Here is a 17,108-nt window from a genome sequence, read left to right as displayed (position 1 = left end):
AAATGTTGATATTAATGTTTTTTAGGGTTATAAGGAGCTTATCCAGGGATGTGTTCATGACCCTGGTTACAGGCAGGAGGAGTGTGTGTGTGTGTGTGTGTGTGTGTGTGTGTGTGTGTGTGTGTGTGTGTGTGTGTGTGTGTGTGTGTGTGTGTGTGTGTGTGTGTGTGTGTGTGTGTGTGTGTGTGTGTGTGTGTGTGCTGATGAGCAACGTTTGATACAATGTTGGCCGTTCTTGTCGTGGACTGCCTAAGTAAATTAGCACAAGGCTCAATATGGTGTAAGTGTGTGTGTATGTGTGTTAAGCCGATGAGCAATGTTTGAAACAATGTATGGGGTTTCTTGTGGTGGACTGCCTAAGTAAATTAGCACAAGGCTCATTATGGTGTAATGCATCAAACAGTGACATTAAAGCTTTAAACGGACAACCCGTTACAGACAGGATGTATGTGTCTGTGTGTGTGTGTGTGTGTGTGTGTGTGTGTGTGTGTGTGTGTGTGTGTGTGTGTGTGTGTGTGTGTGTGTGTGTGTGTGTGTGTGTGTGTGTGTGTGTGTGTGTGTGTGTGTGTGTGAGAGAGAGAGAGAGAGAGAGAGAGAGAGAGAGAGAGAGAGAGAGAGAGAGAGAGAGAGAGAGAGAGAAAGAAAGAAATATTTTAATAAAAGAAGCTTGAATAAGTTATATCGTATTCATGTTTATTACACCTTTATCACCATATCTATTTCCTTGCTCACTCTACAGCATACCCTAAAAACAATCTACTTCAACACATAAATCCAGTTTTTACTTTCCTCTGTCAATAGGCCCAACATTTCTATCTCCAATGTTCCTATCTAATAGAGTTATTGTCAAGACTACAGCTATGTACCCTATTCCTAGTTTTGGATACAAATGTAAGCTAAAAGGCTTAAATGTATTTTATTCCAGATCTTATGAGTCAGCGGTATACTTTTGTCACCATATCTATTTTCTGTCCTCAATCTTACAATCAAACAGGACAACAACTGTAAACAATAACTAAACAGACCAGCTAAAGACAAGGAACAAAACTGTAAACAATAACTTAACAGACCAGTAAAAAAACAAAAACTGTAAACAATAACTTAACAGACCAGCTAAAAACGAGGACCAAAAACTGTAAACAATAACAGACTAATACAGCAGAGACACAAACATAGTTATTTGGTTTGCACACTGTTGTACAGACTACTGCACTTTACGTTATTACGTTAGTCTCTCTTTTTTTCATGACTTTTATATCGGAAACTGTTTTTGTCTTTGTAACTATTTGTGCTCATCGTGCTGCTATCTTGACCAGGACTCCCTGGAAGAAGAGATCTAGTATCTCATTGGGACATTACCTGGCTAAATAAAGTATAGATTTTACTAATTATTTTAATTTTATAATTTTTTTTTTTAAGTAACTGTGTGTTTCCCATATTTTCCCCATATATATATATATATATATATATATATATATAAGGCAACACTTTAGATTAGGGAACACATATTCACATGAACTGGGTGCTTACTAACATGCATAAAAGCCCCTTCATTAGTAAATATTAAGCACATATAAACACCTTATGTAGGAAAAATCTTAATTTGTATAATAATGGAGGTAGAATAAGGTTATGTACAATAAGGTGTTAATACGTGCTTAATGATTACCAATAAAGGGCTAGTGTGCAACTTATATGCACGTTAGTAAGCACCTAGTCAGTGGTGGAATATATGTTCCCTAATCTAAAGTGTTACCGAATGTAATATTTAAGGATTACTAGTGTTGGGGATCAACAGTTAGTGGCAATAATTTGATTGAATAATAATAATAACAATAATAATAAATGACAAGACAAAGAAGACATCTTAGTAGCTGCCAAAAGTAACAGTGCATCTCGGCCGATCTGACCAAAGATGGTGTGTGATGAAGAAAATATGGCAAATGATGTGATTCTTTTAATCCTTTAAAGGTCCCCTATTGTGCAAAATCTACTTTTTAATCTTTTAGTACTTATATTTGGGACTCAGAGGGCCATACCAGTCCCCAAAATGTGAAAAAACAAGACTCAGTCATGTTTTAGTGGTTCCACTTTGTGTAAGTATAGGCGATAAAACATGCGATGTTTACACCTCCCGACAAAGTGACGACAGTGCGGACATTTCAACGTGAATGTTGGCACCCCGCCAGGAAGAGTACTTCACAGCTCCACCGTAGCTCCTCCTTGTCCCTGTGAAATACGGGACTGCAGGCGAGGGAGGAAGAGTGGCTGCACAGCGGAGCACAGTGTTTTACACAAACTTCCAGCCTCAGAAGATTTTTGTGTCCAGTGGATATATTTTATTTATGAAAAAAATGTTCACAAGCTTCACAAGCCCTTTGTTGTTGATCGTGGTGTAAATTCCTATGCTGGAGGGACACCTTGAACGCACCAGTTACGTGCCTGCAGTTAGCGAGTGGCGTGTGTGGATCAATAATATGAAGAGCACGTGTTTGAAAGCACTGCAGAAAGATGTAGATGTCCTACATTTCTTCTCAACCAAAGGCTGCCTTTCTGTCGTGTTTCCACGTTCTCTCCTCGTGTTGTTGATCCACACACCAGTTGGAGCCGCAGTTACACTGGTGCGTTCAGGGTCTTTTTCTAGCATGGGAATTTACATACACGCCGCACCGCGCGGCGCAGTAATCGTTTTTCTTAGATTTTTTTATGATCGCGAGAAGCCAAAATTGTGGTCACTCTATGCATTACGGTGAAACTCAGTAACAACAGGTAAACGGACATAACTATGGGGTATATGGAGCGGGGGTTGGGACGACGGTGCATGACAATAGGTGATAAGTGGCGACACTCCCCTGGAAGCAGTGGATGTGTATTTACCTGGGTCCCATTCACATGATCGGGCACAAAACCGAGCGTTCTGCTTTGTTCTCTTTCCCGGGTTCTCTGAAAGTTGGGCTGTCAATCAAATCTCGCTTGCTCTCAGAGAACGACCAATCAAGTCGAATCTAAACCCCACAAGGGACAGAGTCTTGGCACCATAAAAATACCACTGGCCCTATGATGGACTGGCCAACTGTCCAGGGTGTGACCCCAGCTTTCGCCCTATGTCAGCTGGGATTGGCACCAGTGCAAATCAATGAAAAAATGGCAGCCTTTTATAATCCTACACAACCGTATAATACAATTCAGTGGTTAAATATTTTTTTTCTCTCCACAGGTCAATCATGTCCCTCACAGGCTGCCAGATGACTTTCCTGTGCAAGTTTGCCTTCAGCTGTGTCATGATGTTGTGTTTTGCCGGATTGTTCTTGATATATTACAATCCTGACATCAACTTGCCCACTTTTGCCATTAACATGGAGAGAGGTAATCCCTCTTGTCAGTGTCCAGTGGACGCAGTGAAGCAGGGAGCAGACCCCAAGTGTTCCTCAGAGCAGCAGATCAACCCAACTGACATCCAGAAGATCCAGGAGGATGCTGAGCCCGACACTGTTGTCTTGATCTGGTTCTGGCCATTTGGCTTTAAGTTTGATCTCAGCTGTGACATATACAATGTCAAAAGATGCCTCTTGACTTCTAATAAGTCTCTCTATCATAAAGCCCACGGGGTTCTCATCCATCACAGGGACATCAGGGAGGGCAACTTGCCAACAGAGCCTCGTCCCTGGTTCCAGAAGTGGGTGTGGTTTGATATGGAGTCACCAACACACACACAGCAAATCCCTCACATTAATGAGTTATTCAACTTGACCTGCAGTTATCGCCTTGAGTCAAACATCCCTGTGCCTTATGGGCATTTGGAGGCACGGGCGTCTGTAGAGGAGACTTTCCAGTTGCCGCCAAAGGACAAGTTGGTCTGTTGGATTGTGAGTCACTGGAGAAAGCAACATAGAAGAGTTCACTTCTACAATGAACTGAAAAAACATGCGAACGTCACCGTTTATGGACGAGCTTTTGGGAAAAAAATCGATGACAAAGATTATAATCACTTTGTGTCCAGTTGTAAATTTTACCTGTCCTTTGAAAACTCTGTGCACAAAGATTACTTTACAGAGAAGTTGTACAACCCTCTGACGTTAGGAACTGTACCTGTTACTCTGGGACCTCCAAGACAAAATTATGAAGACCATGTCCCAGCTGATTCTTTCATTCATGTCGATGACTTTCCCACAGCAAAGGAGCTGGCAGACAGGCTACTTTACCTTGACCAAAATGATAGTGAATATATGAAATACTTTGAATGGAGGAAAAGGTTTGACGTTAAACAGGCTGATTTAGGCCAAATTCATGCCTGCAGAACGTGCATGTACTTGCAGCGAAACAGAGGGTACGAAGCTTCTCGGAATCTTCGAGAGTGGTTCTGGGGTTAATGTGCTCCAACGTTTCCAAGCTCCATGTTCGCTGGATTAAATCTAAATAGGGTGTAGCAAGGATGAAAAAAAGACAATCTAAAGTCGCTGCCAGAAGCGATGGGTGATGAAAAGTGCAATTAGGTGTGATTTGTACAAAGCTGCGTGCTGCATTCTTCAGCCTTCTAGTCTATGTGTAATAATGCGTATAGCATTTCCGAAGTGGCTTGCACAAGAATCATCAAGTGTACCACCAGGGGTCCGTTTCACAAAGCAGGTTTAGTGAAAACTCTGAGTCTGTTAACCGTGAAATGAGGGAAACTCTTGAGTTTTCCATTTCACAAAGGGAGGTAAGTCAAACCAGAGAAAGAGGAGTAACTCTAGCCTGTTTCACAGAGAGAGGTAATTTAAGCTCTGGGTCAGTTACCATGGTAACATGCTCTTTGAAACTAACCTGGTCGGGAGCAGGTTTTTCTCAACAAACCTGAAGTTTCTCTCTGTCTCCGCCCTCTTTCAGACACACACGGTATTTGATTTCCTCATTCATTCAGTCAGCAGAGTGTTGAAGTCTGTTCTGCGTCTACATTACAAGTTATATTAGGTGGCGGCTATTTTCACAACCATGTACTTTTGACAGTGATCACGTGGATGAAGGTGCAGCATTACTGCGCAGAGAATTAAATATTCGTCAGGAGATGATTATCAGACCTCATAGATGTTCTTACATTTCCAGACACTTCTCTTTTTGAGACACAAGTGTCTTTTTTACTTACAAATTTACAAGTTTTACTTTTATACAACGTCGTAGATGCAGAGCACTTGAACGTGACATGAAGAATGAGAAGTCATTTATGTGTGAAAACAGCATAATGTTGGTGATAAAACAACTGTACAGTCAAACAGCCACTTCATATTTACTTTATGTAAAAACGTGATCAAAATGAGGTTAATCCCATGAGATTATACCGAGGTTTTACCTGTTTGAACAATGTTTTTATGTTTCATATTAATAATCTACAACTCAAGCAGTTTCCCCCTGTAATATTATTGTGATTGTGCAAAGGACATTTAAACTTCCTCATCAGCAGCAGTGTTCTCTCCGACGCCGTCTCCCTCTCTTTTGCTGCTGTTACACTTACTTCTAAAAACATGCTGCATATTCATGCTGTCTTTTTATACTTGTGGCGCATGCGCTTAACTCGAAGTGAAACTACTCTGAGTTAAACAAACTAACTCAAATCAGCTGTTCTGAAACCGAAAACTCAAGAGTTTCCTATCTCAGAGTAGATCAACTCAGAGTTCAGGGTTAGACTCAGAGTTTGTTGAACCTGCTTTGTGAAACGGACCCCAGGGAAACACAGCAGCTCATAGTAAGGACTCTGGCACCGCCTTGTGGCATAAGTGTGCCTACGTCAATTAAAAATGAATCCACCCATCCATGTTCTACAGCTTTATCCTCCACATGAGGGTCGTGGGGGTCGCTGGTGACAATCCCAGTTGACATAGGGCAATAGACAAAGTACACCGGGGCAAACAACCATCTACCCTCACACCAATAGGTCAATTTAGAGTGTCCATTTATGTAAATATTATTATTATAAATTAAGAAAGTATGAACAAGTATGAAAAAAATAACCTTAGAGTGGCAATACGTGTGCTAACTTACAATTATTTCAGTGAACATACACTCGTGCAGATGTTCCAAAGGTTCTACTCAATGAGTTTCTACTGAGTCACTGCATGGAAAATGACCCTTGTCCAGTGTTGTAAGTTCACCTCTCATCTGTACCTGATTTTGTCATTTGTATTTCTGGCACTTTTACTCCACTACATTTCCCCTCACTATCTTTGTTGCTACCAAATAAAATCAAAGGAAGATGAGTTGGTGCTATGGTCTGCATTTGTATAGAGCTTTTCTCGTCTTGATGAGCTGCTTTACACACTACACTTTCCACCCATTCACGCATCTTGCACACGCTGCAACATGGGGTTCGGGGTTTTTGCTTTAAGGACACATATACTTGACAAAAACAAGGAAGAGGTAGCAAAAAATATAATAACACCAATAAAAATAATGATAAGTTGCTCTCTCATCCTTCTCCTCTTTCTCACATCAGATACTGGTACAGTAGAATTGCATTATTTTGAAGCAAGAGATAAGGTGACCATTATTATTATTATTATCATAATTATTATTATTATTATTATTATTATTATTGTTATTAATAATAATAGTATTGTTATTTGATGGAACAGTATTTATGTCTTTTTCTCCACCAGAGGGAGCTCGTATACCACCATGGAGCTAATTGTTAATTCTTCAATGTGGGTTAGTTGTAAGTGCTGTCGTGATTTTGCTTGCCATAAGGGGGCGCCCGTATCTTTACAGTCACCGACAGTTAAAAAAAATGTACCACTGTAACAATTTTGTGACGTCATTAGTTGATTTTTTTCCTTAAGAATAAAAAAATAATATATATGAAAGTATGATCTACAAGTTACAACAAAATAATTGAATTGCGATATCTTTTGGTCAAGATAATCGTTACCGTGTAGTTTTGAATGTATACTAAGAGTTAATGTTGTTTAGTTATGGTTGAGTATGATTCATCAAGAACTAAAATATGTCTCTCTGTTGTTATTGTGCCTCACACACACACACACACACACATACGCAAACACGCGCAGTCTCAGAGCGTACCATTTCATGGAGTGTGGTTACAGTTCATAGTATATATTTATACATATACACATATATATCCATTTTTCTCTTATTCAATACACGATTTGTAAGCTGAATGTGTGACGGATGCGTGAATATGAGATACGCTTTAAGAACCTCGGTGGATACATGACTGTCGACCTTGTTTTTGGGGAATCCTCCCCTATCTGTGCGAAATGGTCTCGCCTGTTGTGTCCTCTGAGCCAGCTGGGGAGCGAAGGACCTTTAAAGAACGAAGAGTACAGTACGACGACGGAGTACCCTTCAAGATTCGACTGTTTCTCCTGTCATTCTCCTTTTTCCGGATAGTTAAATGAGGTAAAACTTTAGTGTGTCATGTCCATTTCACTCTTTTTGTGACTGTGATTAAATCGGCTGGCTCACTTTTTTGAGTGTTTTTTTGCCGTGGGAGCGGACACTTGTACGCAAACCGTCGAACATGTTGAGCCAACGCTTCGGTTCGCTAATGTCGAACTGTGTTGCGTTGTTGTTGTTCTTGTTGTTCGCGCTGGAAAAACGAGTCGTTTTGCGTGACTTCAGTGCGGGGCTTTCTCGTCGAAGCGTTTGGTTCAGGTACACTCAGGGAGCTTTTACTCAAAGTTAACCATGACGAGTTGTGTGGCTGCGAACCACAACAGATGTCATATGTACAGTGGCAGTTAACCTTTTATGTTTTTGTATAGTAAGTGTATGCCCTACTGCAAACGTGCATGGTGTTTTGGTCCCCCCCACGTCACGTGTACCCATATCTCACTCGTGTGTGGGTAGTTTGCCCCCCCCCCCCTTCTTTCTTTTTCTTTTTTTAATACATGTGCTCAGCTCTGTGTAAGCGAAGCTTTTCCATGGAGGGATGACAGACAGGCAGCTGCAGCCAATGGCGAGAGTCCCCGTGCTGTTGGATCAGCCTCCCCTGATCCACTGCTTTGTTTACATTCTGCTGCAGTCAAAGTCTGGACGCCAGAGGGCTTTCTTTGTCCACAGGATGTCACCTGTACTTAATCTACATCCTTGAGACGTGACGATACACGATATGATCACGTTTGGTGATTTAAATACTGTCACATTAGTGTGTTGAATGGCCATTGTCAGAGAATCCTCAGTATTTACACATAGATAGCTTGTTTATTTCCCATCACCAAAGATTTACACAATATTTAATACATTCTCAGTACAACACAAGAATAGATCTGGTTTTAAACACTACCATTTCAGTTACCGTCCCTGGATTAAACTGCTTTTCATCCTTCATCCTTGTATTTATTTATTTATAATTAGAAATGGAAATATTAGAAATAGTGTCGATGACCAATTTTGGCCATTGTTGGACGACATACTATACTATGACGTTTTTGTGTCGATGTTTGTACATGTTTTCATTCAGTCCACTCCTCAGCCCATTAATGAATGTCAAGGTTAGGATAAACATCCATGAGTATCGTCGCCAATTTAATGTGAATCATTTTCGGCTCAGGCGTGTTTATCTACATTTACCTCTGCCCAACAGAGGATCTCTCATAAGGAAGCAGTGGATGATAGCCGACTTCATTTATGAGAATTGCCCTGCCATTGTTGCTGTAACCTCGATGTTAAGTCTAGCAGATGATGTAACGAATGAGCTCCGGACAGGGGCAACATGGTAATCGCACACGGAAAAACCAAGACCCATCCTCCTCCTCCTCCCCCTCCTCACCCCTTGGGCTATCTTTAAACCAGAAGAGCAGCAAGGGAGTGTGCTTTCATTTTTGGCAGCAGCAGGAACACCCAAGGGTCACTCACTGTATGTGTTAGATAATATTAGAACAGGGTTAACGGGCCTTAATGGAAACAGTAATGTGTCTTTTTGTTTGTTTGTAATGATGAGGAACAACTTCCACACTTCCTCTCACTTCTCATTCTAATGTGTTGTTTGGTCGACAGGAGACACGCAGACTGGTGTAACAGGATCATTTTGTCTGTTGAGACGCCCGCCCTCTGTTGTCCCATGTTGCCTCGGAGACACAATAGGTCAACACACACACAGTGTCCCTGTTTAACCTAAAGGGACACGCAGTGATTTGTTAAAGCCTCGTTGTGGAAGTTTGCCGTGTAACATTATCAACCCCCATGTGGCAGTAAACACAATCTGAAAGTGTGTTTACTGCCTTCAAGCAAACACACGTGGACTTTTGTTTTTCGTAGTACAAACACGAAGCTCACGCTGCCTAATTCCCTGAAATGTTGTATATTGTGGCGACTAATGGCAGATTAATACACTTTTTTTTGGACACAAGTGTCAGGGTAGTTTCCCTGCTGTGTAACAGAGGGCCTCATGGACTTATAAATAAATAAAAATAAATACATGGCAGAGAGCTATTATGTGTATCAGGCTTTAGCAAAACAGAAATAATATTATTGTTCCTTCATTTAAAACAAAGCCAGAGTTGATAGTTTTAGCACAGAAAGAGCAACAATAATAAGGTGGGTTATTAGGACAGTACAAATATGAGGTTGCCAGGTATGAGGAACACAAACCAAACGACTGGAACTACATCATTCATTTCCCACAACAAAAACAACATTAAAATTTGAGCTGTGAAGGAACTGGCCATTCCATTGTTGTCAATGATTTTACATAAGATGCAAAGCAAAGCACATGAATTGTTTTGTGTTTAGGTTATGGGAAAAATGTGTTGTGGTTTTATTTTTGAAGGTAAATAGATTACAAGTGTACATGCATGTATGTATGTATCTTTTTCCTTGATGTATTTTTGTCCTTTTTTCTTCTTCAGAAGGGTAGCAGCATATTTTGCCAGGATAACCACGAACAGGCATATTTTGTCTGTGCCCCTTAAAGTCACTGCTGTCTGTAACTTCTCATGTGCAGCTGTGGCCCGAGATGCCTCTGAACGACGAGCGACCCAACTCCACATCCAGCGGTGGCGAGGACCAAGGCAGCGACGGGGAGTCGGCGTCGGAGCGCTGCGATAGCATGACGTCGACCAGCGACCTGGACTGCTCCCGCGAAAGCTTCACCAGCGACTGCTCCAGCAAGCACTGCACGCCCTCCTGTGAGTTTGTGTCAGGTCTCCACACCCATCAGACGACCTCGTGGTCCTACCATTTTTGTGTTTTTTGGCATTTAGATTGCAGAGCCTGAGTTTGACAGATCACTGCCACGATACGACATGCATTTACTGTGGAATAATTTGCAGTGACTTCGTTTTACACACAACACACACGCAAACGGGTGCTGAGGGAGCAGTTGTTTTCGGTGTAAATTTAACAATTGAACAATAATTTCCCACAGCGAGTCCACCCAAAACTTTAACCCTGGATGAGGTCATGGAGTCGGCCAGAGACCTCTCCAGACTCAGCCTTGCCCATGAGATCACAGTGAACCACGACTTCCACCTTGAGCCAGTCAGCTTACCCCAGGACAGGTAAACCAGCTGTGCTACACCTTGATTCTCTTTGTTTTTTGAATTATATTTTTGCTGAATATTTTTAAGAATTGAAATAAGGCCGGGCTGTGGTAACACACTGTCTCCTGCAGAAATGTTGACATTGTAGGAGTTTCAGTTTAGTTGCATTCCCCTCTTTCAACAGTCTAACCTCACACAGACAGAGAAGCAGCACAGTTGTTTTTCACCATCGCTCAGCAGCTGCAGATTCATTCAGTTATTTATTGTGTGATTGATCCACAATCTGTTTTCCCCATTGGATTGTAGTCCTGTTGTCATATGTCATATGCCAAGTGTGACACCAACCAACACCCCCGCTCTTAACCCTCCACTGATTTTATGTCAGCTGACATAATGAATGCTCAGATTGTCTGAGATTTTCTTTGGATGAAATGATCAGTGAAAGCTGCTGTTTTTTTATCATCAGACACCAAGTTGACTGTCAAATGGCCGTGAAAGGGATCTGGCAAGTGACAATAATGTGTGATTTTTTTTTTAGTATTTACAAAATACTAAAGTCTTCTTTAATGTGATGGAGGTTTCACTAAATTAAGTGGAACTTATTTAATTCAAGACATATTTTATCAAAATAAAACAAGTTGTTTGTTCACATCACTTTCTTTAGTTTCAGTTGGCCTGGTCATCTTCTTGCAGTCGAACTCGTCTGCATCTATTCTCTGCTCTTCACATCTTCTCTAAAGTGCTAAGTCCCGTCTTCCTCTTCTCTTTTTGGGAATGAGCTCCAGCTTTCGTCCTAATGTCCCTTCGCATCTTGAGACAGCCAATCACAAGCTCTCTTCTTTGTCAACCTCCCAATTTCATGCTTTGTGATATCAGGTGATGCAGAGGGAGCTCCATACCCAGTCGATGGCAGTATTAAAGTACAATATTTAGCCCCTATATATATGATCTTGCATTTAGGTGCAACCTTGCATACACATTTTTTTTTTCTTTTTTAGTTTATGCAAGCTAGTTCGAGATAATGTCCACAAAGCTTTCTGGGACATCCTTGAGTCGGAGCTGAACGACGACCCGCCTGAATATGGCCATGCTATCAGACTATTGGAAGAGATCAGAGAGGTCAGCACACACTTTTTTTTACTTTTTTATAGCTTTACTCACTACATAGAAAGGGGATTTTCTTTATGTTTGTCACCGTTGTGTTTTGTGAGCAATACATGTAGAAAATGTAATAACAAAAGTTTGGGGTCAACTATACAATTTTTTGCATTTTCCATTGAAAGTCACACTTTTATTCATCAAAAGAGTTGGAAAATGACATGGACAAGATTAGAAATAATGATAATGATTTAACCTTCAAACTTTGTTTTTGTCAAAGAACCAGCAAAACTGTTTTCAGCTGTGCTAACATCATCGCACAAGGCTTTTCAAGGGTTTTCTAATCATCCAATAGCCTTCTAAAGCGATTAGCAAACACAATGTACCATTAGAACACTGGAAATGGGCCTCTATACACCTATGTACATATTACCATACCATTAAAAAACAGAAGTTTGCAGCTAGAATAGTTGTTTGCCACATTAACAATGTATAGAGTCTATTTCTGATTAATTTAATGTTATATTTATTGATTACCTGAGAGATAAATAACACGTTACAAAAATGATAATCTCATGTTGTCTTTTGACAGATCTTGCTTTCATTCCTCAATCCCGGTGCCAATCGAATGAGGACCCAGATCATGGAGGTGCTGGACATGGACTTGATTCGACAGCAGGCTGACAACGACGCTGTTGACATCCAGGGACTTGCCTCCTACATTATCACCACCATGGGCAAGATGTGTGCACCGGTCAGGGACGACGACATCAAGAAGCTGCGTGAAAGTACAGATAATATCGTGACACTGTTTAGGTAAGCACATTTTAAAGAAACGCTCACAAGACATTTCTCTGGCCGTGACACGATGACCTCACAGTGGCCCGAATTGTTTCTTCACACTAGGGAGATTTTCCGCGTGCTGGACTTGATGAAGGCAGATATGGTGAACTTCACCATTGTCAATCTGCGGCCCGTGCTGCAGAAACAGAGCGTTGAATATGAGAGGGCAACGTTCCAGAACATCGTGGAAAAAACACCCAGTAAGTGAATTCAATTCAAAACACTTGTAGATGTAGAAATGTAGAAAAAAATTCCACATCGACTGAGACTAATATGAAGAGAAATGGCTGAAAAAAAACCATACAAGACCATTAACAGTGACGTGAAATTATTAATAATTGTAAACATTGGACTGCTTGAGGCAGAAGAGGTTATTTAAGAAGATCTTATTTCATGTGACAGCAGCGTGAGCAGAGCCCTAATTCACATGAGTCTGCATTTTCATGCCACGCCATACTTGGTACACGGTACACGTGCGATCAGACCTTTTAGGATGGATATTAAGCAGGTTTAACTGGGTTAGTTAAAGTAGTTACGAAGGGTGTAACCTACTGCATTACAAGTTTATGTTGAGTGGGATGTTATGGCAATATGACGGCATTTTAAAACCGTATTTTACAAGATGGTGTGTTAATATGGCACTCTGTGTATATAATTAACCCTCTTCAGATGCTCTGAACTACACCACCTCCTGGATTAAGTCGGTACTGGAGCAGCTGTTGGCCAACATCTCGACAGACCAGAAAGAACAGAAAAGTTTGCCTGGGCCTTTCCAGATCCTCAGTGTGGCCTTCCTCCATATCCTCTCATGGGACTACAATAAGAGCCCGCTGCCCGAGGTAAGACGGTGAAAAAAGCTCTCGAGTTAATGTGATTCAGTTTGTTTACACTTCCATGGTGGCAAGAAAAGCTTCTGCAATGATTCTTTTCTATAGATTAAGATATAAAACAACACGTTACTTTAAGGTCTCCAGTAATCATTAAATATTCAGTCCAACGTCAACAAGACAAGTGGAATTTGGGCATTGGTTTTCTCCCAGTACCCCGGCTTCGTCCCACAACAAAAACACGTAGATTAGATAAACTGGTCACACTGTAGGTGTTGGTGTGAGAGTGAATGGTTATTGCCTCTGAATATTAACCAAGCACAAAAAGAGTGTTGCAAGATTCAATAGCAGAATAATAAGCTGTTTGGCATTGGCAGAGAAGATTTGGCAAGTTTTTCCATGGGCGCAACTCACATACTCAACTCTGCTGCTCAACCCAAAAAAATGCATTTTCCTTAGAAATGTGGCACCATTTAAAAGGAAAAATAAACAGGTATAATATTTACTGCCAAGAAGCGTTGTGTGCAGTCCAGGTGTCTCCTGGACAAAAGTCAAACTATCTGTTAAAACATCGCTTTCTTCTCGTTCTCCTTTAGACCTGGATTACAGACGAGATGCGTCTGCGAGAGATTCAGTGGAAGCTTCAGCAGTATCAAGCTGTCAACGAGGTGCTGCTCATTGTGCACAGCACCATTGGTGGACCCATCCAAGGTCTGCCCACCCTGTCCGACCGCCTTAAGAGGATGACAACAGTGCTGTTGGACGGAATGCACCGCTCGTCAGTTCTTGTTTTTTTTTTCCATTTTAAATCCCACATATTCTTTAATTCAAACGTACAACTGATTATGACAGCTGATCGTCTGTCTGACTTCATTTCCAGGGACTTTAATCAGAAAGAGGCACTAGAGGGCATCAGTGTTCAGATCTGTTGTGAGCTCAACAAGTCGTTAACAGAGAGGAACTACCCTGCACTGAGTGCTGCGCTTCAGTCCACACTCACGGGCCAGATCTGCAGCATCACCCAGAAGGACAATCCCATCCGATGTTTAGTTGGTAAGAGAGACACAGCAGGAGAGACTGTCTGTTGTAGATCTTTATCCTATTATACACCGGTGTGAGACTACTTGTTACGATAATAAAGCCAGATCTCTAGCATTTTCTAACCTTGTCATTCTTTCATATCTGTGCAGAGAACCGTGTGCTGCAGTACTTCATGGATCTCATCTGTGATCCTAAACCCCAGGCCAAACTTGAACAGGTACCAGCCGGCTTGACCGCGATCAAGCCTGAACTGGCCTCGATTGGAGCAAGGTTCATCAGCCTGGTCAACTACAACAGATTGGTGTATGGACCGTTCTACGCAGATATCATCAGAAAGCTTTTCAGCAGCAACCCACCAGCAGGAAACCAACCTCAGAGCACGGCTCAGGAGTCTGTCACCTCAGAGTAAATCAACACTTTGGCACATGCTGTCTAGAAACTCTTTTTGCAACTTGATATGGCTGAATCCAAGTAGGTACCACAAAGAGCCACGCAGAACTCCTGCTCTGTTCAGCCAGTGTTCTGTTGTAGCTGGAGTTACCTTCCGTGTATTACAAATGTAATTTGTATCACTACATTGCGCAGTGAAGGCCGTGCAGTGTAGGCACCGCGAGGGTATCGTTAAATGTGACCTCCATCGTAAGTGATAAATGTTTCTCCTATGAACATTCACAGCTGAACCCAACGATGGTGGCCCTACATTGTACGTTTGTGCGTAGTCAAACTGCTGTTGTAAAGAGGGAATAGGGCAAAAGGGCAACGTATGCGATGTGTGAGATATACAGTAAGCTTTATGACGCAAAGAGGAATAAAACATCAGCAATTACAGCAACATATATGTAAAAAATAGCAGAGTAGCATTTAAAATATGGTTGACTACAACAAAATAATGCAAAAACATGAGATTTCAGTGGATATTGTCAGCTTGATAACAAGACTTTTCTCTCATTTTTAATCCAATGATGTTTCAAGAGGCTTTTAATGGCTCTACTACTGAATCCACTTTTTCAAAACTCTTCATACAGTCTGGGTGACCAACAGGCATCGTGAGCAACCAGTTAATTTTACTTTCAAAACGTACTGAAATCTCTCCACTTGTGACAAATCGGCGAAGACGACGACATGCGGACCGATGAGTACCAATCAGGAAGTGAATGTGAATAACTGCATCATGTTTCTGCCCGTACGTACGTAAAAAACAAAACCAAAAAAGTTTTTCAAGCATAATTTTTAAACTTCAAAAATGGAGTTGTGTGCTCGCAAAGTGAGCTCAGTTGACCATAAGAAATTCAATCAGAAAGCATAATCAGTATTTCATTGTACGTTCAGATATAGCAACTCAATTTGTCTGTTTGCTAATGAGATAATGTTTCCATTTGTTTGCATTACAAACTATGATTTTGTAGGGTTGTTTTGTTTTGGAAAGGACAGTGGGATGTTAATGAACATTTCAAGAATGTCAACACAACAGACTCGTTTTCATCTCTTGTCCCCAAAGATGTTAAGGTAAAAAGAAAAACACAGTTCACACCCATACAGCACATTAGTACAGTATTAAAGCTACTTGTAGTGATTCATTTGTACAGTTTTGTCAGTATGTTGGATTCCAAACAATGTATGGAATTTGCCACCATCCTGTTTATTTTATTTTTTATTTTTTTACAGTTTTGAAAACTGTTCGTGGACGATAACAGTTATTGGTCATTGACTGCATTTATGTGTGAATACGATAAAAAAACGTCCACTTTTTGTCCACATTGTCTTCTGTGTCCCCGACCATGTGAAGAGTTTTGAAAACAGACTATAGTTTTGAATCGGTGCATGCTAACAACTCGATGATAATGGCTGAAGAAAAGGATTTTGATTTCATGTCTGCATGAGTAGCGTTGTGTTAGGATTATGTCTCGTTAGGTCATCAGTTTGACATCATGTTTTATGTTGTATTCATTTACTCACAGTATATTCTAATAATGGAATACTTGTCACATGTTGTTATGTTTTTTGGTACTGTAGTTCTTACAGTGTTTTCTATGTTGACTGTTGAAACCCATTTGTAATAGAAAGGTGCTGAACTCGGAGGGATTTTTGTGTCCAAGAAAAAAATTCCAGGAGATCCAAATAAGTAAAAGTAAATATATTAAAAAATAAAGGCTATTTTATCCTTTAAAGTTTACACAAAATGTGGGATGTTGTTCTTGTTTTCCACAGTTAATATAATAAAAATATAATACATCATCATACCTTGTTATAGTTGTGTTGTTTATGTAACAGTTTTGAAGCCTCTGAATACAGAACATGTTCTGAATGATAATATATAAAATGTATATATTATATATGTATTTGTTTATGTATTTATTCATTCGTTCTTTCTTTTATTTATTCATTATGATGTCATTCATCGTCGTCCATATTAATCTCTCTGTGGCCACTTAACAAAACAACAAACATGCTCTCATCTCTTGCTGTCATTCGACAATAATGGTGCGTTTCAGATGGTCTCGAAAATAATCTGTCAAGTCGGAGTTTTTATTCACAGACACTCATTTTTACGGAGATGTAATATTTAGGGGATGACAATAGTACACATTAAAGAAACTTCCCATAAAATACGATCTAGATGTAATATTTCAATTTCGCCTAAATAAATAATTTTATATACATATATTATTAAAGTCGTAACAACGAAATGGGTGGAAACGCAATTTTCCGAGCATCATATGTGGTCCGTGAAGGCGCACCACTTTGCCCAGTTACAGATCCTCCGGTCGCGTGAACTCATTGGACACGTGGTGTAAACCTCACCACGCCATTGGCCACCTCACACAGG

The 17,108-nt window shown here is 40.6% G+C and overlaps 2 protein-coding genes across 4 annotated transcripts; both read left to right on the top strand.

Moving 5' to 3' along the window:
- Positions 1–3,224: 3,224 nt before the first annotated feature.
- Positions 3,225–4,370, top strand: LOC310941580 (4-galactosyl-N-acetylglucosaminide 3-alpha-L-fucosyltransferase 9-like; the record flags this gene model as incomplete). Its single annotated transcript, XM_083906767.1, has 1 exon — positions 3,225–4,370. One exon carries the CDS (start codon positions 3,225–3,227, stop codon positions 4,368–4,370), a length of 1,146 nt encoding a protein of 381 aa, XP_083762893.1.
- A 2,906-nt stretch (positions 4,371–7,276) lies between these two features.
- On the top strand, positions 7,277–16,519 carry tcp11l2 (t-complex 11, testis-specific-like 2). Of its 3 annotated transcripts, XM_083906825.1 has the most exons (10): positions 7,277–7,389; positions 9,935–10,118; positions 10,358–10,490; positions 11,471–11,591; positions 12,163–12,386; positions 12,477–12,613; positions 13,083–13,252; positions 13,837–14,018; positions 14,121–14,293; positions 14,431–16,519. In XM_083906825.1, exons 2-10 carry the CDS (start codon positions 9,947–9,949, stop codon positions 14,688–14,690), a joined length of 1,572 nt encoding a protein of 523 aa, XP_083762951.1. In that variant the 5' UTR covers positions 7,277–7,389; positions 9,935–9,946; the 3' UTR covers positions 14,691–16,519. The 3 variants fall into 3 exon arrangements, with proteins under 3 accessions (XP_083762951.1, XP_083762952.1, XP_083762953.1); XM_083906826.1 differs by lacking the exons at positions 7,277–7,389; positions 9,935–10,118; positions 10,358–10,490 and adding an exon at positions 11,041–11,348; XM_083906827.1 differs by lacking the exons at positions 7,277–7,389; positions 9,935–10,118; positions 10,358–10,490 and adding an exon at positions 11,041–11,392.
- Positions 16,520–17,108: the final 589 nt, after the last annotated feature.

Source organism: Microchirus variegatus, assembly GCF_963457635.1.
Source record: "Microchirus variegatus genome assembly, chromosome: 20".
NCBI lineage: Eukaryota > Metazoa > Chordata > Actinopteri > Pleuronectiformes > Soleidae > Microchirus > Microchirus variegatus.
The sequence above is the reverse complement of the archived record's forward strand: the minus strand, read 5'-3'. Positions and strand labels throughout refer to the sequence as shown.

Bases quoted from the DNA above. Each gene is read 5' to 3' on its own strand.
- tcp11l2 (XM_083906825.1), top strand. From the start codon at position 9,947: ATGCCTCTGAACGACGAGCGACCCAACTCCACATCCAGCGGTGGCGAG. The intron at 12,387-12,476 runs GTAAGCACATTT...TCTTCACACTAG, and splicing joins AATATCGTGACACTGTTTAG to GGAGATTTTCCGCGTGCTGG. The intron at 12,614-13,082 runs GTAAGTGAATTC...AACCCTCTTCAG, and splicing joins CATCGTGGAAAAAACACCCA to ATGCTCTGAACTACACCACC.